The following is a 26079-nucleotide window of genomic DNA, read 5'->3' as shown; positions in this document are numbered from 1 at the left end:
TGGTTTTCTTCAAGATCTTCATCTTTCCAAAACGCTAACTTCCCCGCAAAGCAATGTCAAGTAATGCAGGACGGAGAGAAGGTGTGTGAAGTGAGGTAATAAGAGCGTCCGGTTTTTCGAAAAGCAAAACGAAGAAAGAAGTAATAATATTTCGGGGAGCGTGATCTGCCCTACTGTTGTTTTACACGCGTATTCAACGGTATTGGTCTAACTAGCCGTTATAGTTTTTGTATTTACCTAAATACCCCTAGTTTTATTAAATAATACCTCTCACCGCCCCCACCACTCACTGGATCCAATTCCAGTTGATTTCCCACTGTATTAATTTTTATTATGATTATAAAAAAAAAAAGTAAATATCCCTTTATAAAATTATTAAAATTCCTAATTTTTAATTATAATCACTGCCTACAAACTCGAACCCACAATACGTTTAATTCGAATTCAATCAGCTCCATCTTGATAATTACTTGGACTCAATTAAATTTGAAGTAAGCAATCATAGTTCAATTCTAAGTCATAATTATAAAAAGACCAAATGACTTTTTCCCACCCAAGGCTTGATACAAATCCAGTATTTTATTGATTAATTATAAAAAATTCAATTTTTTACTTATAAACTGTTAAAATTAATAGAAATAATTAACTCTAAGAGTAAAATTATTATTTAATTAATAATATATTAAAAAAATAAAATATTATCTATTTTCTTTTTAAATTTAGAAAATTAACAATTTTTTCTAATATTAAACTTCGAAACTTATAATTTTTTTCTCTAGAGTTTTTCTCTTTCTTTTTTTGGCGTGTTTCCCCTCACACACCAAAGATGTGCTAGAGAGTAGTAGAGGGAGAGCAAAACTGCCAATTCTGGTGCTTGAAAAGGGGAGGGAGAAACCCTATGAGGGAAATATAAGAATATAAAGTTTAATTCTAAGAAAAATTATTAGTTTTCTAAATATTCGAGAAAAAATAGATAATATTTTATTATTTTTAATATGTTATTAATTAAATAATAATTTTACTCTCAAAGTTTATCATTTCTGTTACTTTTAATAGTCTATATATGAGAATTTGGATTTTTAATAATTAACAGATGAAAGATTAGGTTTAAATCAAATCTTGGGTGGAAATATGTCTTGTTGTCTTATTGAAAAAAAAAAAAAAAACTCCAGCACAAGCCATGAAGGCTCAACTTAAGCTCAATTGAAAAAAATTATTTTTAAAATTTATGTATACTAATAAAAGAAAATATTAAAAATAATTAAATTTTGCTAAGGAGCAAAGAATTAAACTTATTTATAATATGCACCTTTTCAATAAAAAATTTTTTTGGATTGATTGGAGCTTATTTATAGTATGTAATGTGAGTTATTAAAAAAAAATTTTTTCAATGTTCGGAAGAGAAACTCTTAACAACTTTCTTTTTTATTTAATAAGAAAAACCTCATCTAAATCATAGTATTATTAGAGAAAATTTGAACTCATACATTTTTATACATAGAGTCTATTATTTCACCACTTAAACTACCCCTTCGGGGTTAATAACTTATTTTACTCATTATAAATAAGTTTAATCATTTTTTAACACAATTTAAGTTTTCTCAAATGTTTTTTTTATTTATGAATATATATTTTTAAATTAATCACTAACAAGCCTCAAATTGATAATTAAATTAAAAATATTATAGTATTGAAATGAATTTGAATTTAACTCTTTCAAAATTTATTAAGTTAAATTTAAAATTAGACTCAAGTTTGATTTCTTTAGGCCAAGTCAAACTTACGCAAACTCAAAACTAAGTTAAGCTCAATTTGAATCCATATTTATAAATAACCGATCCTAAATCTAGTCAATTGAATTGCTAAAATCCATTTATATATTATACCAAATTGACCCAATATTAAAATGGTGTTAGCAATTCCAAATTGCGGTTCCTTCAACTATTGTGAATGGCATCCAACCACCATGTAACTAAATTTACTTTTATTTATATTATATTGTTATTTGAATTTTAAATTTATTTTTATTTATTATTTGATATGTGGATCCATATTTGAGATTTATTTTATTTATGTTATATTGTTATTTTAAATTTGAATTTGGATGAAATTATTTTTAGAAAATTTTCCTTAGGTTTCACTACACAACCTCTTAGTTTATAAATAACAATTTAACCCCTAATAAGAAAAAAGTAATAGAAAATGGGTAAATTACTTTTTTTAAAAAAGGAAAATACTGTTTGAAGAAATTTCATGTTAAATTTAGGGAAATTATAAAATACAGGCAAAAGTAAGGGGGTTTAAGCGAAATTGCCCAAAAAATTCAGATTAAAGCAAAAATGCCCAACTTTTGTAAAATATCGAAACTGTCCATATATAAATCCAGCAAATTTCCCCTGTCCCCACTATGAAATCACTATTCAAAAACAGGGGAAAATTTGAAATTTTCCCCTGTCCCACTGTCATCGCACTGTCGGCCGGATTTTCGATGATTTCGTGGTTTCCGACAACCGAAAATGGCATAGCACGTTAGAATATCTTTCGTTATCTTGTTTGAATCAAGTTATTGTTCATATTATTGAAATTTGAGTGAGATTTTAGGGTTTAGGGTTTCGATTTTGAACAATACTTGAAATGTTTTGATTCTTGATCGTTTTCGTTGAATTGGTTGAGGGGTTTTGTGTTATACCATACATAGATTTGATTGGTGTTGAAATTAGAGGTCGAAACGATGAATTTTTGGCTGAAAATTCATTTCGAAGTTATCGACAGTCAACAGGGGGAACAGTGTTTCCCACTGTCGACTGAATTCTCCCACTGTTGACAGTGGGTTAGGGGGTTAATTAGCCTTTTTCAAAAATCGGGGAGCTGTGTGAGAGTCCTGAGTCCATTGTGGGGTTTTTTGAAATTTGCCACATCACAGTGGGCTGTTACAGTATATATCCTGTGTTGGGGGGAAATTTGCTTTTTTGAAATTACAGGGGCGCTAAAGGACAGGAAAATTACTAAGGGGTTAGGGAAAATATTGGACCTGCTTGTAATAGGTATTTTTTTAGGGGGTAAATTAAAAATTTTCTTATATAGGGTTTCTCAACGTGTAGTTTTCGAATTTTATATCCTTTTTTTCTGATTTAGGGTTTTTTCATATGTAGTTTTCAAATTTGAGATTCGGTTTTTTCAAATTTTGTGTTTTTTTGACATATTTAACGATGTGTTTTTTTTTTTCGTTTTAAGATATATCGATTCGTATTTTCTAGATTTTTGAAGATTTTTTCGATTCTTGTCATTCTAGGGTATTTCGACTTTTAGAATTCGAATTTCAATTTCGTTTTTTCGAATTTCATCGTTTTAGGATATATCGATTCGTATTTTTCAGATTTTCAAAGAATTTTTCGATTCTTGCCATTCTTAGGTATTTCAACTTTTAGAATTCGAATTTTGGTTTCGTTTTTTTGAATTTCACCGTTTTAAGATATATCGACTCGTATTTTTCAGATTTTTGAAGAATTTTTTAATTCTTGCCATTCTAAGGTATTTCAGCTTTTAGAATTTGAATTTCGTTTTTTTGAATTTTACCGTTTTAGAATATATCGATTCGTATTTTTCAGATTTTTGAAGAATTTTTTGATTCTTGCCATTCTAGGGTATTTCAACTTTTAGAATTCAAATTTTAATTCCGTTTTTTTGAATTACACCATTTTAAGATACCAAAATATTATTTTTTACCTTTTTTCATTTCCTTTTTTATTGTTTTTTATTTTTCATCTTTTTATGTGCGTATGTGTATGATGTACTTTATAAAAAATTATTTTTGATTTGAGTGATGTTACTATCAAACGTTAGATGAAATAAAGAAATACTCAAACAACTCATTCTAACAAAAATAAAATGAAGAAATAATTTGTACTAAAGTTATTATATCACATATCAATACAATTACACATTTAAAACAGTAATAAAAATACATCGGTTACATGTAACTGAAGTACAACAATGATGACTCATATAACTAACAAAAATGATTCCACCAAATTTCAAGATCTTGTCCCTTTACCTTTTTTAGATGAACGTGCAGAGCGGAGGTCGGCATGGGTGCTGGCCTTTTACATTAGGTTTGTACGTGTCCTGGTTCATGACAACGGCTACAAATCCTCGGTGTCATATTTTCTCCCTACGAAGGACGTAGATTTCTGTTGGAGGGACGACCCGGACGACGACTATCGAGGAGGGGGCAGAATAACCATTCCTTCTGGTGAGTGCAACCAATCAGATTGATTTCCAAGAGGATTGATAGGTTCTTGATATATTGCATGGTAGATATCGATCTGAAAGAATGGATGAACCCATGCATTGACATTCGTGAGCCTCATATGTCGTGCAACAACGATGACACGTTTACACGGAATACGTGAAAATTGAAACTTTCTACATAAGCAAGACATTTTACCGAAGTTTACAGTACCCATGAATCCATCAAAACCGACAACCTGATATTGAGTCTGTGTAATTGTCTGAACCTCCAAACGTGTAGACTTTGATAGACGACTACTGATCTTCTCCTCCTTCCGAGGGGTGACAAAGTTAGGATATTCGTCTGTAATTTGAAAATATATTAGCAACACATTTGACAATATCCAAAACTAAGGGAAAAAAGAACACGAGAAAAAACATTTAATTAATAACGATTTGATACTTACTTGCATGGTTTCTTCTCTCGTAAAACCATCGTTGCATGGTACCACGATTGAACTCTAGGAGCATTGTGATGGGTAGACCTTGTGCATGTCTAACACCGAAACCGATGGGATATATCTAATTATTACCATCAAGAGTCACCGCAATGAATAAATACCATAGATATCGACCTTTAAACAATGCAGCATCAATGCAAATATTCGGACAGAGATATTCTCTGAATGCATGAATGGAACATCCTAATGCTATAAAAAAATTCTTAAATTGATGATCATCATCCGTTTCAATAGCAGTAACGGTGCCCAGATTAGTACGTTGTAGAGTGTAACGATAATCTGATAAAAAACATAAATGATTCCTCCAGTGAACCCTCAATTTCTTGTCGCCAAGCCTATGAATATTCGATCAATTATCACAAACTTTGATCTCATTAATTGACCTAAAGTTCGAGCCCCAGCTTGTCTGTGATGTGGCATGATTTGATCAACTGAATATGTGTGGGTAGGATTCATAAAGTTGATCCCCCAGACTTCACCGACTGTGGACTTGGTTGCATGTATATACCACTCATAATTTTCAGCCTTGCACTTAATTTCTCACTGTTTCTTGTCAGAGTTTTTTACACCAAATTAAAATCCTTTAAGTAAGGCAAATTATTTCATAGCGTCTTTCAATTGGACTTTATTATGGAAAATATCACCAACCTTTACACCATTCTCCTCTCGGATCGATCTGGAACTACTTGATGATGTTGATGGCTGTAAAGGAAAATCAGGAAGTCACTTAAATTGATCAGTGGGGACATTGTCAAAAAATAGTCCAAAATAATTTTCACCACCTGAAATAGGATCTTCAAGCTGCAGACTATTCATACCCTCGATAATTGATGTCATATACTCAGGCTCCACATCTTCTGAAGGAATATTGGACATATCATTTCCATCAAAATCACCCCAGTCGAAAACTCTATCTTTTTCTCTATGAGCCCATGAGTTTGCAATGTACAACGGGTCATTACTGAAATCAATCAACTTTTCCAAATCGTATTTTTTTTTTGGCCAAACGACTATTTCCCACCCAAGGTTTAGCGTTTTCTCAAAAGTCCCCCCTTTAACTATGGAAACACCAAACACCCACCTATGGCCAGTTAGATTTAACCAAACCCTAACGGTGGTAAGGGTAAAATCGTCATTTTAGCTATAATATTAAAAATAAACTAAAATAGAATCTATTTTGCCCCCCTAAACTTTAAAAACTGAAATTTTCCCCCCGCCTAAGTTTTAAAAAATGGCAGTTTCACCCTAGGGTTTGGTTTTGAAATCTCCGGCGACCTCTCCGGCTCCGTTGCCGACGGCCGCTCCCTCCGGAAGCAACCTCTCCTTCCGGCGATCTCTTTCCTCCCATTTGGAGGTCCGATCGGTGCCCAGAGACGCCGTGGGAGACGAAGACTTCGTCGGGAAGACGAAGTTCTTCGTCTTCCCAGACGAAGCCGATGTCGTCGTCCTCGTCTGGGAAGACGGTCGTCTTCCCAGAGGTCTTCTTCTGGGAAGACGAAGAACTTCGTCTTCCCAACGAAGTCTTCGTCTCCCACGGCGTCTCCGGGCGCCGATCGGACCTCCAAATGGGAGGAAAGAGATCGTCGAAAGGAGAGGTTGCTTCCGGAGGGAGCGGCCGTCGGCAACGGAGCCGGAGAGGTCGTCGGAGATTTCAAAACCAAACCCTAGGGTGAAACTGTCATTTTTTAAAACTTAGGCGGGGGGAAAATTTCAGTTTTTAAAGTTTAGGGGGGCAAAAGGAGATAAAATTTTCAGCCGTTAGGGTTTGGTTAAATCTAACCGGCCATGGGTGGGTGTTTGGTGTTTCCATAGTTAAAGGGGGGACTTTTGAGAAAACGCTAAACCTTGGGTGGGAAATAGTCGTTTGGCCTTTTTTTTTACCACTACTTTCTTCTTCATCTTCATCTTTCTACCCTTCAATTGGGGTACATGTAACAAAAACAGGAATACATTCTTGTAAAAACTGAGACATATCGATAAGAGTCTGGACATCTTCATCATTTTGGATCTCTGTACGGGGCAGCTGAGCTCAATTTTTCTTGGCTTCATTGATAGTTAAAGGTAGTTTTTCATTGGATCAATACTGCAAGACTCTTTCAAAAGCTCAATAAATCCCTCGAATGTTGTTCCATAAGAGATTTTAATCAATTGTTTAACTCCTCTAACATATTTCATTGTGTTGTTGTCACCTTGAATCCATTCTCCCTGATAACGAACCAATGTATAACCATCTATTTTAATTATCAATCATGCAATGACAAGTTTTTGAAAATAATTATTCATTTATAACAAAAAAATCTGTAATAACTATGTAAAACAGTCGTACAATTATTAATATAAAAAAAACTCCTCATATTTTTCTAATATTTTATTTAACCTCATATAATTATTTAACAATTTATATAACACTCTCGTATGTTATCTTATATCAAAATGCATCTATCTGTTCTTAATGTTCCATTTAAAACATTTTTATAATATCTATATTCAAATTTTATACTTTGAAATACTTCAAAATGTCAATAATCAAAAATTTCTTCAAAAATCTAGAAAATACGAGTCAATATATCATAAAATGGTGATTTTCAAAAAAATAGTACTGAAATTCGAATTCTAAAAATTGAAATACCCTAGAATGGTAACAATCGAAAAAGTCATCAAAAATCTAGAAAACACGAGTCGATATATCATAAAACAGTGAAATTCAAAAAAACAAAACTGAAATTCGAATTCTAAAAGTTGAATGACAACAATAAAAAAATTCTTTGAAAATCTGAAAAATATGAATCGATATATTCTAAAATGGTAAAATTTGAAAAAACAGAACTGAAATTCGAATTCTAAAAGTTGAAATATTCTAGAATGACAAGAATCAAAAAATTCTTCAGAAATCTAAAAAATACGAGTTGATATATCCTAAAACGGTGAAATTCAAAAAAACGAAACTGAAATTCGAATTCTAAAAGTTGAAATACCCTAGAATGACAAGAATCGAAAAATTCTTCAGAAATCTAAAAAATACGAGTCGATATATCTTAAAACGGTTAAATTCAAAAAAACGAAACCAAAATTTGAATTCTAAAAGTTGAAATACCCTAGATTGACTAGAATAAAAAAATTCTTCGAAAATCTGAAAAATACTAATCGATATATCTTAAAACGGTGAAATTCTAAAAAACGAAATTGAAATTCGAATTCTAAAAGTTGAAATACCCTAGAATGACAACAATCGAAAAAATCTTCAGAAATCTAGAAAATACGAATCGATATATACTAAAACGGTAAAATTCGAAAAAACCTAAAATTTCATTTATAATGCTCCTACAATGTTTAATATCAAAATGCCCCCCAATTTTAATAACATTTCATTTGACCCCTCAATTACTCTTTCTTTATTTAACACCCTTGTATGTTGTCTTGTATCAAAGCAATACCTATCTATTCTTAACATGTTATATAAATCTTTTATATATTGTATAATATTAAAAAAAAACCCATATTTATCTCAAATTCCATTTAACCCTCCATATTTGTCTAACATTGCATTTAACCCCTATATTATGTCATATAAACTAGACTTAACAAATAAAATTAAATTTTAGGCTAAATTGGTATAAATACCTTTTTTCAATGAATAGTTTTTTTTTAGTCGAATTCAAAAATACGAACTTCTTCCCTCCGAACGAATCTCTACTAATTGATCTTGAATAAAAATGAGAGTGAGAGTGAGTGTTTGAGTAATATAAGAAGTGTGTATAATAAAAGTGAATGAGGAAGGTTTATATAGATGAGAGGAAGGGTAATTTTGATATTTTAGAAAAAGTTATGAAATAAAGAAATATCAAAATGCCTTTACAATGTTTAATATCAAAATACCCCCAATTTTAATAAAATTTCATTTAACCCCTCATAATGAGTGAGGAGGGTTATATAAATGAGGAGAAGGGTAATTTTGGTATTTTAAAAATAACCATGGGTAATTTTGCTTAAGAATAGTGAATTGGGCATTTTTACTTGAAAATAGTAATTTTGGGTATTTTTGCTTCGTGGGAGGGTATTTCGGCCATTTTTTATAATTTCTCTTAAATTTATAATAAACATTAGAATGTTTAAGATGCAAAAAATGAAATATTAATAATAAATATTAAATATAATCCTCTAATTAATATTTGATAATTATTCTAACAACTAAATATAAACATATCATAACTTAAAAATAATTTAATTTTAAATTTAATTCAAATTAATTTGAATTTAAATAATTTTTAAATCAATTTAATCTCAAATTTATTATAAAAACAAGTAAAAACTTTAACTTTTAACTTTTAAAAACTAGTTAAATAAGTGGTGAACTTTCATGTTAGGACCTTTTCTCAAATATTCAAAACTCCAAACCATTTAAAAACCAATTTTCTTATCATGTTGCTTCATCTATAGAAAGGGTAATATTACGCCCCTTAACATTAATCACACTTAACATTGAACATCAATATAAAACATTATGTTATTTTACCAGTTCATTAAATGTTACAAGTTTAGATTTCCTCATTGCAATGGTCTTATTATTTGCTACTAGAAACATGTAATTCTGGAAATTTTATCAGGACTTTAATATAAGAAATGTAACTAACCCCTCAAGAAATCTAATCAATTTAACAATAGATCCATCACACAAAACTAAGATAATGAAAACTTTCTCTTGCCCTCTCTTAAAAAGATATCCAGTAAGTCTTACACCTCAAAAAACAAACATGATTTGAAACGCTAGATAAATTTCCCGAACAAGATGCTGTTGTACTTATTTTACATTTCAATGAAGAAGCATGAGTATTCTTTTACCATGTAACAAATCCAAATTGAAACATCAAAAAACTCAAATATTTCAGAACATGTGTCTAGACTCATTTGATTCAGGATTACCCTTATGTCAACAAGTCATTAAGGGTATCTACTAAATCTAGTAGTGTGACCCTCGTGCTTTGATGTTATACACCTATAATAAGTGATCTTCTGTGTTATTTATCAACTATACCAGCTCCTTGTGCTCAAGAATGGCCTGTTGATAGTTCACTGTCTCATACAGTTTGCGCATAGTGGGTAGTTCATTTTCACAAATACACTTTTCCTCATTTATTATGTATTCTTACGAACTTATCCATTCCTTTATTATGGATTCAACATCAAGCACAGGTAAGATATTATGCATTTTGATGTGAAATATGTTAAGAACAGGATGCCTACATCCTGTTATGTTCCATATGAAACTCTAGCAGATAAAACAAAATTCAATGTCTCAATTTCAGATTCAACATATCTTTGAAGTCTCCTCAGGACAAAGCAACATACCATACTAATTGAAAAAAAAAGTAAGAAAAATATACATACCTCTTGTTGCAGTGGCCGTGTCCCTCTTGCTCTCCCTTAAAGCCTCTGAACAAACACATCAACAAACAAGAAAATTTTTACAATCAAAACCTTAATGTCAATTAGCTACTTTATTAAGAAACAGAGCATTGAAAACTAACAGCACAAATGTGAAGAAAATGTAAACAATAAAAATTAAAATGCCATAGCTTCTCACAAGCAAAATTAAAAGAAAGAAATTATGTGGCTAAAAGAAGCTCCAGCCAGGTCATCGGGACTCCATTATTTTGGTAAAATTTAACAATTAGCATTATACTTCTAAAATCGAATTTTGTTAGTTGTTGTCGTACATGTTTAACTCTGACAAGATAGTATGACCCAAGGCTTGATACAAATCCAGTATTTTATTGATTAACTATAAAAAATTCAATTTTTTACTTATAAACTGTTAAAATTAATAAAAATAATTAACTCTAAGAATAAAATTATTATTTAATTAATAATATATTAAAAAATAAAATATTATCTATTTTCTTTTTAAATTTAGAAAACTAACAATTTTTTCTAATATTAAACTTTAAAACTTACATTTTTTTCTCTAAAATTTTTTTTTCTCTTTTTTTGGCCTCACACACCAAAGAAGCGCTAGAGAGTTGTAGAGGGAGAGCAAAACTGCCAATTCTGGTGCTTGAAAAGGGGAGGGAGAAACCCTATGAGGGAAATGTAAAAATATAAAGTTTAATTCTAAGAAAAATTGTTAGTTTTCTACATATACGAGAAAAAATAGATAATATTTTATTATTTTTACTATGTTATTAATTAAATAATAATTTTACTCTTAAAGTTTATCATTTTTGTTACTTTTAATAGTTTATATATGAGAATTTAGATTTTTAATAGTTAACAGATGAAAGATTGGGTTTAAATCAAATATTGGGTGGAAATATGTGTTTTGGTCTTATGAAAAAAAAAAAAAAACTCCAGCACAAGCCATGAAGGCTCAACTTAAGCTCAATTGAAAAAAATTATTTTTAAAATTTATGTATACTAATAAAAGAAAATATTAAAAATAATTAAATTTTGTTAAGGAGCAAAGAATTAAACTTATTTATAATATGCACCTTTTCAATAAAAAAATTTTTTGGATTGATTGGAGCTTATTTATAGTGTGTAATGTGAGTTATTAAAAATTTTTTTTTTCAATGTTCGGAAGGGAAACTCTTAACAACTTTTTTTTTTATTTAATAAGAGAAACCTCATCTAAATCATAGTGTTATTAGAGAAAATTTGAACTCATACATTTTTATACATAGTGTCTACTATTTCACCACTATCATACTTTGGGGTTAATAACTTATTTTACTCATTATAAATAAGTTTAATCATTTTTTTAACACAATTTAAGTTTTCTTAAATGTTTTTTTTATTTATGAATATATATTTTTAAATTAATCACTAACAAGCCTCAAATTGATAATTAAATTAAAAATATTATAGTATTGAACCGAATTTGAATTTAACTCTTTCAAAATTTATTAAGTTAAATTTAAAATTAGATTTAAGTTTGATTTCTTTAGGCCGAATCAAACTTACGCAAACTCAAAATTAAGTTAAGCTCAATTTGAATCCATATTTATAAATAACCGATCCCAAATCTAGTCAATTGAATTGCTAAAATCCATTTATATATTATGCCAAATTGACCCAATATTAAAATGGTGTTAGCAATTCTAAATTGCGGTTCCTCCAACTATTGTGAATGGTATCCAACCACCATGTAACTAAATTTACTTTTATTTATATTATATTGTTATTTGAATTTTAAATTTATTTTTATTTATTATTTGATCTGTGGATCCATATTTGAGATTTATTTTTATTTATGTTATATTGTTATTTGAAATTTGAATTTGGATGAAATTATTTTTAGAAAATTTTCCTTAGGTTTCACTACACAACCTCTTAGTTTATAAAATAACAATTTAACCCCTAATAAGAAAAAAGTAATAGAAAATGGGTAAATTACTTTTAAAAAAAAAAGGAAAATACTGTTTGAAGAAATTTCATGTTAAATTTAGGGAAATTATAAAATATAGGCAAAAGTAAGGGGGGTTTAAGCGAAATTGTCCAAAAAATTCAGATTAAAGCAAAAATGCCTAACTTTTGTAAAATGTCGAAACTGTCCATATATAAACCTAGCAAATTTCCCCTGTCTCCACTGTGAAATCACTATTCAAAAACAGGGGAAAATTTGAAATTTTCCCCTGTCCCACTATCATCGCACTGTCGGCCAGATTTTTGACGATTTTCGTGGTTTCCGACAACCGAAAATGGCACAGCACGTTAGAATATCTTTCGTTATCTTGTTTGAATTAAGTTATTGTTTATATTATTGAAATTTGAGTGAGATTTTAGGGTTTAGGGTTTCGATTTTGAACAATACTTGAAATGTTTTGATTCTTGATCATTTTCGTTGAATTGGTTGAGGGGTTTTGTGTTATACCATAATAGATTTGATTTGTGTTGAAATTGGAGGTCGAAACGATGAATTTTTGGCTGAAAATTCATTTCGAAGTTATCAACAGTCAACAGGGGGAACAGTGTTTCCCACTGTCGATTGAATTCTCCCACTGTTGACAGTGGGTTAGGGGGTTAATTAGCCTTTTTCAAAAATCGGGGAGCTGTGTGAGAGTCATGAGTCTACTGTGGGGTTTTTTGAAATTTGTCACATCACAGTGGGCTGTATATCCTGTGTTGGGGGGAAATTTGCTTTTTTGAAACCACAAGAGCACTAAAGGACAACAAAATTACTAAGGGGTTAGGGAAAATATTGGACCTGCTTGTAATAGGTATTTTTTTAAGGGGTAAATTAAAAATTTGCTTATATAGGGTTTCTCAACGTGTAGTTTTCAAATTTTATATCTGTTTTTTCTGATTTAGAGTTTTTTTATATATAGCTTTCAAATTTGAGATTCGGTTTTTTTAAATTTTGTGTTTTTTTGACATATTTAACGACTTTTTTTCCGTTTTAAGATATATCGACTCGTATTTTCTAGATTTTCGAAAAATTTTTCGATTCTTGTCATTCTAGGGTATTTTGACTTTTAGAATTCGAATTTCAGTTTCGTTTTTTCGAATTTCACCATTTTAGGATATATCGACTCGTATTTTTCAGATTTTCAAAGAATTTTTCGATTCTTGTCATTCTTAGGTATTTCAACTTTTAAAATTCGAATTTTGGTTTCGTTTTTTTGAATTTCACCGTTTTAAGATATATCGACTCGTATTTTTCAGATTTTTGAAGAATTTTTTAATTCTTGTCATTCTAAGGTATTTCAGCTTTTAGAATTTGAATTTGAATTTCGTTTTTTTGAATTTTACCGTTTTAGGATATATATCGACTCGTATTTTCTAGATTTTTGAAGAATTTTTCGATTCTTGCCATTCTAGGGTATTTCAACTTTTAGAATTCAAATTTTAATTCCGTTTTTTTGAATTACACCGTTTTAAGATACCAAAATATTATTTTTTACCTTTTTGTCATTTCCTTTTTTATTGTTTTCTATTTTTCATCTGTTTATGTGCGTATGTGTATGATGTACTTTATAAAAAATTATTTCTAATTTGAGTGATGTTACTATCAAACATAAAATGAAGAAATAAATATGAAATAAAGAAATATTCAAACAACTCATTCTAACAAACATAAAATGAAGAAATAATTTGCACTAAAGTTATTATATCACATATCAATACAATTACACATTTAAAACAGTAATAAAAATACATCGGTTACACATTTAAAACAGGTTCTTGATATATTGCACGGTAAATATCGGTCTGAAAAAATAGATGAACCCATGCATTGACATTCGTGACCCTCATATGTCATGCAACAGCGATGACATGTTTGCACAGAATACGTAAAAACTGAAACTTTCTATATATGCAGGACATTTTACCGAAGTTTACAGTACCCATGAATCCATCAAAACCGACAACCTGATATCGAGTTTGTGTAATTGGCCGAACCTCCAAACGTGTAGACTTTGATAGACGACCACTGATCTTCTCCTCCTCCCGAGGGGTGACAAAGTTAGGATATTCGTCTATAATTTGAAAATATATTAGCAACACATTTGACAATATCCAAAAACTAAGGGAAAAAAGAACACGAGAAAAAACATTTAATTAATAACGATTTGATACTTACTTGCATGGTTTCTTCTCTCGTAAAATCATCGTTGCATGGTACCACGAATGAACTCTAGGAGTGACAAAGTTAGACGACCACTGATCTTCTCCTCCTCCCGAGGGGTGACAAAGTTAGGATATTCGTCTATAATTTGAAAATATATTAGCAACACATTTGACAATATCCAAAAACTAAGGGAAAAAAGAACACGAGAAAAAACATTTAATTAATAACGATTTGATACTTACTTGCATGGTTTCTTCTCTCGTAAAACCATCGTTGCATGGTACCACGAATGAACTCTAGGAGCATTGTGATAGGTAGGCCTTGTGTAGTCTGACAAGGGCATTAAATGACTCAACAATGTTAGTGGTTATGAAGTTGTAACAATACCCCGAAAAGTACGCTCTACTCCAACGCTCAAATCCGATGTCACGTAGATAAGCTCCAGCTTGAGGGTTCATTGAGTCAAGAGATTGCATCATCGTCCCAAATTCTGATTCTGTGTATGATTTTGCAGCTTTCCAATATGCCCCTACAACCTGTAAGATGGAAAAAATTATGATAACTGATTATAATTAAAAATGTATAAAAAGGATAAACTGTTACAATTTTAATTACTTGTTTAAAACACTATACCTTTGAGTATCATTTATACTTTTTCCACGTTACATATAAGATGATGACAACATCTATGGTGGACACCTGAAAAGACTTCAACCATTGTCGAGTATATAGTATGATGTCGATCTGAGATTATTGCCAACTCAGATAGGTCATGAATACATTCTTTAATCCTTCGGAGAAACCAACACCACATGTCATAATCTTTTTTTTTATCAACACCGAAACCGATGAGATATATCTGATTATTACCATCAAGAGTTACCGCAATGAATAAATACCCCAGATATCAACCTTTAAACAATGCAGCATCAATGCAAATATTCGGACGGAGATATTCTCTGAATGCATGAATGGAATATCCTAATGCCATGAAAAAATTCTTAAATCGATGATCATCATCCGTTTCAATAGCAGTAACGGTGCTCAGATTAGTACGTTGTAGAGTGTAACGATAATCTGATAAAAAGCATAAATGATTCCTTCGGTGAACCCCTCAATTTCTTGTCGCCAAGCCTATGATTATAAAATATCAATTTTATATCGATCGACGATGTCAACAATTATTTCCTTAGGCCAATAAATTCGATCAATCATCACAAACTTTGATCTCATTAATTGACCTAAAGCTCGAGCCCCAGTCTGTCTGTGATGTGACATGATTTGATCAACTGAACATGTGTGGATAGGATTCATAAAGTTGATCCCCCAGACTTCACCGACTGTGGACTTGGTTGCATGTATATACCACTCATAATTTTCAGTCTTGCACTTAATTTCTCACTGTTTCTTGTCAGACTTTTTTACACCAAATTGAAATCCTTTAAGTAAGGCAAATTACTTCATAGCGTCTTTCAATTGGACTTTATTATGAAAAATATCACCAACCTTTACACCATTCTCCTCTCGGATCAATCTGAAACTACTTGATGATGCTGATGGTTGTGGAGGAAAATCAGGAAGCCACTTAAATTGATCAGTGGGGACATTGTCAAAAAATAGTCCAGAATAATTTTCACCACTTGAAATAGGATCTTCAAGCTACAGACTATCCATACCCTCGATAACTGATGTCATATACTCAGGCTCTACATCTTCTGAAGGAATATCGAACATATCATTTCCATCAAAATCACCTTAGTCGAAAACTCTATCTTTTTCTCGATGAGCCCATGAGTTTGCAATGTACAACAGGTCATTACTGAAATCAATCAACTTTTCCAAATCGTATTATTTTTTTACCACTACTTTCTTCTTCATCTTCATCTTTCTACCCTTCAATTGGGGTACATGTAACAAAAATAGGAATACATTCCTGTAAAAACTGAGACATATCAATAAGAGTATGGACATCTTCATCATTTTGGATCTCTGTACGGGGCAGCTGAGCTCAATTTTTCTTGGCTTCATTGATAGTTGAAGGTAGTTTTTCATTGAATCAATACTGCAAGACTCTTTCATTGAATCAATTGTTTGACTCCTCCAACATATTTCATTGTGTTGTTGCTACCTTGAATCCATTCTCCCTGATAACAAACCGGTGTATAACCATCCATTTTAATTATCAATCATGCAATGACAAGTTTTTGAAAATAATTATTCATTTATAATAAAAAAAAATCTGTAATAACTATGTAAAACAGTCGTACAATTATTAATATAAAAAAAACTCCTCATATTTTTCTAATATTTTACTTAACTTCATATAATTATTTAACAATTTATATAACACCCTCGTATGTTATATTATATCAAAATGCATCTATTTGTTCTTAATGTTCCATTTAAAACATTTTTATAATATCTATATTCAAATTTTATACTTTAAAATACTTCAAAATATCAATATATAAAACAGTCGTACAATTATTAATATAAAAAAAACTCCTCATATTTTTCTAATATTTTACTTAACTTCATATAATTATTTAACAATTTATATAACACCCTCGTATGTTATCTTATATCAAAATGCATCTATTTGTTCTTAATGTTCCATTTAAAACATTTTTATAATATCTATATTCAAATTTTATACTTTAAAATACTTCAAAATATCAATAATCGAAAATTTTTTCAAAAATCTAGAAAATACGAGTCAATATATCATAAAATGGTGATTTTCAAAAAAATAAAAATTCAAATTCTAAAAGTTGAAATACCCTAAAATGGTAACAATCGAAAAAGTCATCAAAAATCTAAAAAACACGAATCAATATATCATAAAACAGTGAAATTCAAAAAAACGAAACTAAAATTCGAATTCTAAAAGTTGAATGACAACAATCAAAAAATTCTTTGAAAATCTGAAAAATATGAATCGATATATCCTAAAATGGTGAAATTTGAAAAAACAGAACTGAAATTCGAATTCTAAAAGTTGAAATATCCTAAAATGACAAGAATCGAAAAATTCTTCAGAAATCTGAAAAATACGAGTCGATATATCCTAAAACGGTGAAATTCGAAAAAATAAAACTGAAATTCAAATTTTAAAAGTTGAAATACCCTAGAATAGCAAGAATTGAAAAATTCTTCAAAAATCTGAAAAATGAGTCGATATATCCTAAAACGGTGAAATTCAAAAAAACGAAACTGAAATTCGAATTCTAAAAGTTGAAATACCCTAGAATGGCAAGAATCGAAAATTTTTTCAGAAATCTGAAAAATACGAGTTGATATATCCTAAAAAGGTTAAATTCAAAAAAATGAAACCAAAATTCGAATTCTAAAAGTTGAAATACCCTAGATTGACAAGAATCAAAAAATTCTTCGAAAATCTGAAAAATATTAATCGATATATCCTAAAACGGTGAAATTCTAAAAAACGAAATTGAAATTCGAATTCTAAAAGTTGAAATACCCTAGAATAGCAATAATCGAAAAAATCTTCAGAAATCTGGAAAATACGAGTCGATATATCCTAAAACGGTGAAATTCGAAAAAACCTAAAATTTCATTTATAATGCTCCTACAATGTTTAATATCAAAATGCCCCCCAATTTTAATAACATTTCATTTGACCCCTCAATTATCTCTTTCTTTATTTAACACTCTTGTATGTTGTCTTGTATCAAAGCAATATCTATCTATTCTTAACATGTTATATAAATCCTTTATATATTGTATAATATTAAAAAAAAACCCATATTTATCTAAAATTCCATTTAACCCTCCATATTTGTAACCCCTATATTATGTCATATAAACTAAACTTAACAAATAAAATTAAATTTTAGGATAAATTGGTATAAATATCTTTTTTTGATGAACAGTCTTTTTTCAAATCGAATTCAAAAATATGAACTTCTTCCCTCCGAACGAAATAGAGTGAGAGTGAGTGTTTGAGTAATATAAGAAGTGTGTATAATAAAAGTGAATGAGGAGGATTTATATAGATGAAAGGAAGGGTAATTTTGACATTTTAGAAAAAGTTATGAAATAAAGAAATATCAAAATGCTCTTACAATGTTTAATATCAAAATACCCCCCAATTTTAATAAAATTTCATTTAACCCCTCATAGTGAGTGAGAAGGGTTATATAAATGAGGAGAAGGGTAATTTTGGTATTTAAAAAAAAATCATGGGTAATTTTGCTTAAGAATAGTGAATTGGGCATTTTTACTTGAAAATAGTAATTTTGGGTATTTTTGCTTAGTGGGAGGGTATTTCGGCCATTTTTATAATTTCTCTTAAATTTATAATAAATATTAGAATGTTTAAGATGCAAGAAATGAAATATTAATAATAAATAATAAATATCATCCTCTAATTAATATTTGATAATTATTCTAACAACTAAATATAAACATATCATAACTTAAAAATAATTTAATTTTAAATTTAATTCAAATTAATTTGAATTTAAATAATTTTTAAATCAATTTAATCTCAAATTTATTATAAAAACAAGTAAAAACTTTAACTTTTAACTTTTAAAAACTAGTTAAATAAGTGGTGAACTTTCATGTTAGGACCTTTTCTCAAATATTCAAAACTCCAAACCATTTAAAAACCAATTTTCTTATCATGTTGCTTCATCTATAGAAAGGGTAATATTACGCCCCTTAACATTAATCACACTTAACATTGAACATCAATATAAAACATTATGTTATTTTACCAGTTCATTAAATGTTACAAGTTTAGATTTCCTCATTGCAATGGTCTTATTATTTGCTACTAGAAACATGTAATTCTGGAAATTTTATCAGGACTTTAATATAAGAAATGTAACTAACCCCTCAAGAAATCTAATCAATTTAACAATAGATCCATCACACAAAACTAAGATAATGAAAACTTTCTCTTGCCCTCTCTTAAAAAGATATCCAGTAAGTCTTACACCTCAAAAAACAAACATGATTTTTTATCAGGACTTTAATATAAGAAATGTAACTAACCCCTCAAGAAATCTAATCAATTTAACAATAGATCCATCACACAAAACTAAGATAATGAAAACTTTCTCTTGCCCTCTCTTAAAAAGATATCCAGTAAGTCTTACACCTCAAAAAACAAACATGATTTGAAACGCTAGATAAATTTCCCGAACAAGATGCTGTTGTACTTATTTTACATTTCAATGAAGAAGCATAAGTATTCTTTTACCATGTAACAAATCCAAATTGAAACATCAAAAAACTCAAATATTTCAGAACATGTGTCTAGACTCATTTGATTCAGGATTACCCTTATGTCAACAAGTCATTAAGGGTATCTACTAAATCTAGTAGTGTGACCCTCGTGCTTTGATGTTATACACCTATAATAAGTGATCTTCTGTGTTATTTATCAACTATACCAGCTCCTTGTGCTCAAGAATGGCCTGTTGATAGTTCACTGTCTCATACAGTTTGCGCATAGTGGGTAGTTCATTTTCACAAATACACTTTTCCTCATTTATTATGTATTCTTACGAACTTATCCATTCCTTTATTATGGATTCAACATCAAGCACAGGTAAGATATTATGCATTTTGATGTGAAATATGTTAAGAACAGGATGCCTACATCCTGTTATGTTCCATATGAAACTCTAGCAGATAAAACAAAATTCAATGTCTCAATTTCAGATTCAACATATCTTTGAAGTCTCCTCAGGACAAAGCAACATACCATACTAATTGAAAAAAAAAAAAAAAAAAAAGAGGGTAAGAAAAATATACATACCTCTCGTTGCAGTGGCCATGTCCCTCTTGCTCTCCCTTAAAGCCTCTGAACAAACACATCAACAAACAAGAAAATTTTTAAAATCAAAACCCTAATATCAATTAGCTACTTTATTAAGAAACAGAGCATTGAAAAATAATAGCACAAATGTGAAGAAAATATAAACAATAAAAATTAAAAGGCCATAACTTCTCACAAGCAAAAATTAAAAGAAAGAAATTATGTGGCTAAAAGAAGCTCCAGCCAGGTCATTGGGACTCCATTATTTTGGTAAAATTTAACAATTAGCATTATACTTCTAAAATTGAATTTTGTTAGTTGTTATCGTACATGTTTAACTAGTCTGACAAGATAGTATGATTTCACATTGTACAGCTGTTTAGCTGAGCTAATGTTACTGGTCTCCCATGGATCTCCTGTGTAAGCAATGGGTAAGATTATAGTGCTGGCTTGGTAACATTCTGGCCAGATCTAACCATTTGGATGCTTAATGGAATGGCTATTGCTGACCAAGCAATGTTACTAAGTCAGCAACATAGCAAATCCCTCAGAAACTATCATTTATATTGTAGTAACAGTCTAGGAATTCAAATCTCTAAAGGATTCGGAATGGAGCACAAGAGTTGTACAGGACCAGTAACTTAACCAGCCCAGCAATGAAGGATGAGTCCCTTTTACCTTTGAAAAACAGTGCATAGACTTTAAGAGTGAAACCCAAGTAGCAAATAGAGAAGACATTATTCCCGTAACAGCTAAATGGAAAGTTTTGAGGGCCAAACCTTGAAACTTTAAAAAGTGAAACATTTTTAAATCTTCAAGGGTAAGAGAATCAGGTAGAGATGAAGAGAGCACTATCAATTACTAGGGTAAATTCCCATGAGGGGGATGAAATACTGCCATTGGACCATGATCCAATCTTAGCTAACCTCCAATTAACGTCACCAGGAAGAAAGCATAAAGTGTCTCAGAAGAAGAAACTTTTTGGAGTGAAACTTATTAAAATTGAAGCTTCAAAGAATCCGAGGAGACTCAATGCCCCCCATCAGACGATGATGATCCAAGGTTATCTACTATCCATGTAACTTTACCGGGAAGGAAACATAGATTGTCTCACAATGCTAAAGCATTCTGGACCGTAAACTTGTAACTTATTGAAGCCAAACAGCGTAAGAGTAAACTTTCAAATACATATGGGTGCCCCACTAACGTTACTGAAGAGAAGAAACCTAAAAATGCCTCACAATGTAAAGACATTTCAGAGCGAAAGCTACTTATTAAGAAACAGAGCATTGAAAAATAATAGCACAAATGTGAAGAAAATATAAACAATAAAAATTAAAAGGCCATAGCTTCTCGCAAGCAAAAATTAAAAGAAAGAAATTATGTGGCTAAAAGAAGCTCCAGCCAGGTCATTAGGACTCCATTATTTTGGTAAAATTTAACAATTAGCATTATACTTCTAAAATTGAATTTTGTTAGTTGTTATTGTACATGTTTAACTAGTCTGACAAGATAGCATGATTTCACATTGTACAGCTGTTTAGCTGAGCTAATGTTACTGGTCTCCCATGTATCTCCTGTGTAAGCAATGGGTAAGATTATAGTGCTGGTTAGGTAACATTCTGGTCAGATCTAACCATTTGGATACTTAATGGAATGGTTAACGCTGACCAAGCAATGTTACTAAGTCAGCAACATAGCAAATCCCTCAGAAACTATCATTTATATTGTAGTAACAGTCACAAGAATTCAAATCTCTAAAAGGATTCGGAATGGAGCACAAGAGTTGTACAGGACCAGTAACTTAACCAGCCCAGCAATGAAGGATGAGCCCCTTTTACCTTTGAAAAACAGTGCATAAACTTTAAGAGTGAAACCCAAATAGCAAATAGAGAAGACATTATTCCCGTAACAGCTAAATGGAAAGTTTTGAGGGCCAAACCTTGAAACTTTAAAAAGTGAAACATTTAAAATCTTCAAGGGTAAGAGAATCAAGTAGAGATGAAGAGAGCACTATCAATTACTAGGGTAAATTCCCATGAGGGGGATGAAATACTGCTATTGGACCATGATCCAATCTTAGCTAACCTCCAATTATCGTTACCGGGAAGAAAGCATAAAGTGTCTCAGAAAGAAGAAACTTTTTGGAGTGAAACTTATTAAAATTGAAGCTTCAAAGAATCCGAGGAGACTCAATGTCCCCCATCAGACGATGATGATCCAAGGTTATCTAGTCTCCAGGTAACTTTACCGGGAAGGAAACATAGATTGTCTCACAATGCTAAAGCATTCTGGATCGTAAACTTGTTACTTATTGAAGCCAAACAGCATAAGAGTAAACTTTCAGATAATATGGGTACCCCACTAACGTTACTGAAGAGAAGAAACCTAAAAATGCCTCACAATGTGAGCGAAAGCTTACTAATCGTTGAAGCTAAAACGAATCAGATAGAAAAGATAAACACTACAGGTATCCCCGGTAACGTTACCGGGGGATCAAATGCCCACGTCAATGATCCAAGGTTATCTAGTCTCCAGGTAACTTTACGGGGAAGGAAACATAGATTGTCTCACAATGCTAAAGCATTCTGGACCGTAAACTTGTTACTTATTGAAGCCAAACAGCATAAGAGTAAACTTTCAGATAATACGGGTACCCCCGGTAACGGTACCGGGGGATCAAATGCCCACGTAGAAAGACGATCTAAAGTTTTGGGGAGGAAAAATAAAGAAAACCCACAACGGCAAAGAATACTTAGGACTGAAAGAAAGCTTTGTTCATCAAAGAATGAACGAGAGAAAGATAGAAAAGAAGAAAAAAAACAAGTTACCTTTAGGAGAGGTTTTCTTCCTGAAAATGTTGATGGTTTTCTTCAAGATCTTCATCTTTCCAAAACGCTAACTTCCCTGCAAAGCAATGTCAAGTAATGCAGGACGGAGAGAAGGTGTGTGAAGTGATGGATGAAGAGTGTCCGGTTTTTCAAAAAGCAAAACGAAGAAAGAAGTAACAATATTTCGGGGAGCGTGATCTGGCCAACTGTTGTTTTACACGCGTATTCAACGGTATTGGTCTAACTAGCCGTTATAGTTTTTTTATTTACCTAAATACCCCTATTTTTATTAAATTATACCTCTCACCGCCCCCACCACTCAGTGGATCCAATTCCAGTTGATTTCTCACTGTATTAATTTTTATTATAATTATTAAAAAAAAAGTAAATATCTCTTTATAAAATTATTAAAATTCCTAATTTTTAATTATAATCACTGCCTACAAACTTGAACCCACAATTAGGTTTAATTCGAATTCAACCAACTCCATTTTGATAATTAGTTGGACTCAATTAAATTTGAAGTAAGCAATCATAGTTCAATTCTAAGTCATAATTATAAAAAGACCAAATGACTATTTCCCTAAGGTTTGATACAAATCTAGTATTTTATTCATTAACTATCAAAAATTCAAATATTTATTTGTAAACTGTTAAAATTAATAGAAATAGTTAACTGTAAGGATAAAATCATTATTTAACTAGTAATATATTAAAAATAATAAAACATTATTAATTTTCCCTATAAATTTAAAAAATTAATAATTTTTTTCAAGATTAAATTTCAAAATTTTACATTCTTTTTTTTTAGGGTTTCTCCCTCCCCTTTTTTGGCGTGTTCCCCCTCACACACCAAAGATAGGCTAGAAAGTAATAGAGGGAGAGCAAAACTGCCAGTTTTGGTGCTAGAAAAAGGGAGGGAGAAACTCTACGAGGGAAATGTAAGAGTGTAAAGTTTAATTATAAGAAAAATTGTTAGTTTTTTAAATATATGGGAGAAAATATATAATATTTTATTATTTTTAATATATTATTAATTAAATGATAATTTTACTCTTAAAGTTAATCATTTTTGTTACTTTTAATAATCTATAGGGAAAAATTTGAATTTTTAATATAGGAAAAAATTCGAATTTTTAATAGTTAACAGATAGAAAATTGGATTTGAATCAAACCTTGGGTAGAAATACGTCTTTTGGTCTTATGAAAAAAAAACCTCCAGCACAAGCCATGAAGGCTCAACTTAAGCTCAATTTAAAAAAAAAAATTATTTTTAAAATTTATGTATACTAATAAAAGAAAATATTAAAAATAATTAAATTTTGTTAAGGGAAAAAGAAATTAAACTTATTTATAATATGTATCTTTTCAATAAAAGATTTTTTTTTGAATTGATTGGAGCTTATTTGTAGTATGTAATGTGAGTTATTAAATTTTTTTTTTCAATGTTCGGAAGGGAAACTCTTAACAACTTTCTTTTTTATTTAATAAGAAAAATCTCATCTAAATCAGAGCGTTATTAGAAAAAATTTGAACTCATAATTTCTTATACATGGAGCCTACTATTTCACCACTTAAACTACCCCTTCTGGGTTAATAACTCATTTTATTCATTATAAATAAGTTTAACCATTTTTTAACACAATTTAAGTTTTTTCAAATGTTTTTTTTAACGAATTTATATTTTTAAATTAATAACTAATAAGTCTCAAATTAATAATTAAATTAAAAATATTATAGTATTGAACTGAATTTAAATTTAACTCTTTCAAAACTTATTAAATCAAACTTAAGATTAGACTCAAGTTTGATTTCTTTAGGCCAAGTCAAACTTAAGCAAATTCAAAATTAAGTTAAGCTCAGTTTGAATCTATATTTATAAATAACCGATCCCAAATCTAGTCAATTGAATTGCTAAAATCCATTTATATATCATACCAAATCGACCCAATATTAAAATGGTGTTAGCAATTCCAAATTGCGGTTCCTTCAACTATTGTGAATGGTATCCAACCACCATGTAACTAAATTTACTTTTATTTATATTATATTGTTATTTGAATTTTAAATTTATTTTTATTTATTATTTGATCTGTGGATCCATATTTGAGATTTATTTTATTTATGTTATATTGTTTTTTGAAATTTGAATTTGAATAAAATTATTTTTAGAAAATTTTCCTTAGGTTTCACTACACAACCTCTTAGTTTATAAAATAACAATTTAACCCCTAATAAGAAAAAAGTAATAGAAAATGGGTAAATTACTTTTAAAAAAAAGGGAAATACTGTTTGAAGAAATTTCATGATTAAATTTATAATAAATATTAGAATATTTAAGATGCAAGAAATGAAATATTAATAATAAATATTAAATATCATCCTCTAATTAATATTTGATAATTATTCTAACAACTAAATATAAACATATCATAACTTAAAAATAATTTACTTTTAAATTTAATTCAAAGTAATTTGAATTTAAATGTTTTTTAAATCAATTTAATCTCAAATTTATTATAAAAAAAGTAAAAACTTTACCTTTTAATCGAAAACCCAGGTTGTGATCGAACGTTTTTTTATAAGTTCATGAGTTTTTTTCTCTTTTAATATATTTTTAAACAGCAAAAAAAAAAAAAGAAATCAATTTGTTTGATTTAAAATCAAATAATTCAGATGAAATTCAACTTTAATAACTCGTTAAAAAATTAAGTTGATGAATCACCCAAAACATAAATAATTTATCAATTTTTTAAGCCACGCTATTGATTTAATTTTTTTTTTGTTCTTTCTAATCTTAATTGTTATTTATGAAATATAATTTTCCGCTTAAATCATATACTAAAACAATACTGATAAAACCCTATTGAACCCATGGGGGAGAATTGCAATAAAATCTATAATTCTACCATAATTAAAATGAAAAAAAAAAAATGAAATACATACACTTCCAAACACACAATTAAATATATAAATGATATGTCATTATATAATTAGATTTTATTTTATTTTTAATTTAAAATCACTTAATTAGATAACGACATATCATTTATATGTCAATTTTAATGCAAAGATGATATGTTCAGAAATGGATACATATTATTTATATATTGAATTATAAATTAAAAAATATATGCACAT

The 26079-nt window shown here is 29.7% G+C and overlaps 1 protein-coding gene and 2 long non-coding RNA genes across 3 annotated transcripts; all 3 read right to left on the bottom strand.

The window, feature by feature from the left end:
* Positions 1–3973: 3973 nt before the first annotated feature.
* Positions 3974–4795, bottom strand: LOC123206305. The gene is made up of 2 exons (XM_044623468.1): positions 4698–4795; positions 3974–4594 (listed from the first exon to the last, which is right to left on the bottom strand). Exons 1-2 carry the CDS (start codon positions 4759–4761, stop codon positions 4218–4220), a joined length of 441 nt encoding a protein of 146 aa, XP_044479403.1. The 5' UTR covers positions 4762–4795; the 3' UTR covers positions 3974–4217.
* Positions 4796–13826: 9031 nt separating this feature from the next.
* LOC123206335 lies at positions 13827–15797 on the bottom strand. Its single transcript, XR_006499994.1, has 4 exons — positions 14950–15797; positions 14559–14852; positions 14329–14454; positions 13827–14224 (listed from the first exon to the last, which is right to left on the bottom strand). It is a non-coding gene; the product is annotated as an uncharacterized LOC123206335 (long non-coding RNA).
* Positions 15798–16313: 516 nt separating this feature from the next.
* LOC123206338 lies at positions 16314–23349 on the bottom strand. The gene is made up of 3 exons (XR_006499995.1): positions 22939–23349; positions 20108–20152; positions 16314–16460 (listed from the first exon to the last, which is right to left on the bottom strand). It is a non-coding gene; the product is annotated as an uncharacterized LOC123206338 (long non-coding RNA).
* Positions 23350–26079: the final 2730 nt, after the last annotated feature.

This window comes from Mangifera indica, unplaced genomic scaffold (genome assembly GCF_011075055.1).
Source record: "Mangifera indica cultivar Alphonso unplaced genomic scaffold, CATAS_Mindica_2.1 Un_0032, whole genome shotgun sequence".
Classification (NCBI taxonomy): Eukaryota; Viridiplantae; Streptophyta; class Magnoliopsida; order Sapindales; family Anacardiaceae; genus Mangifera; species Mangifera indica.
Note: the sequence above shows the minus strand (reverse complement) of the source record. Positions and strands in the feature narration are given on the sequence as shown.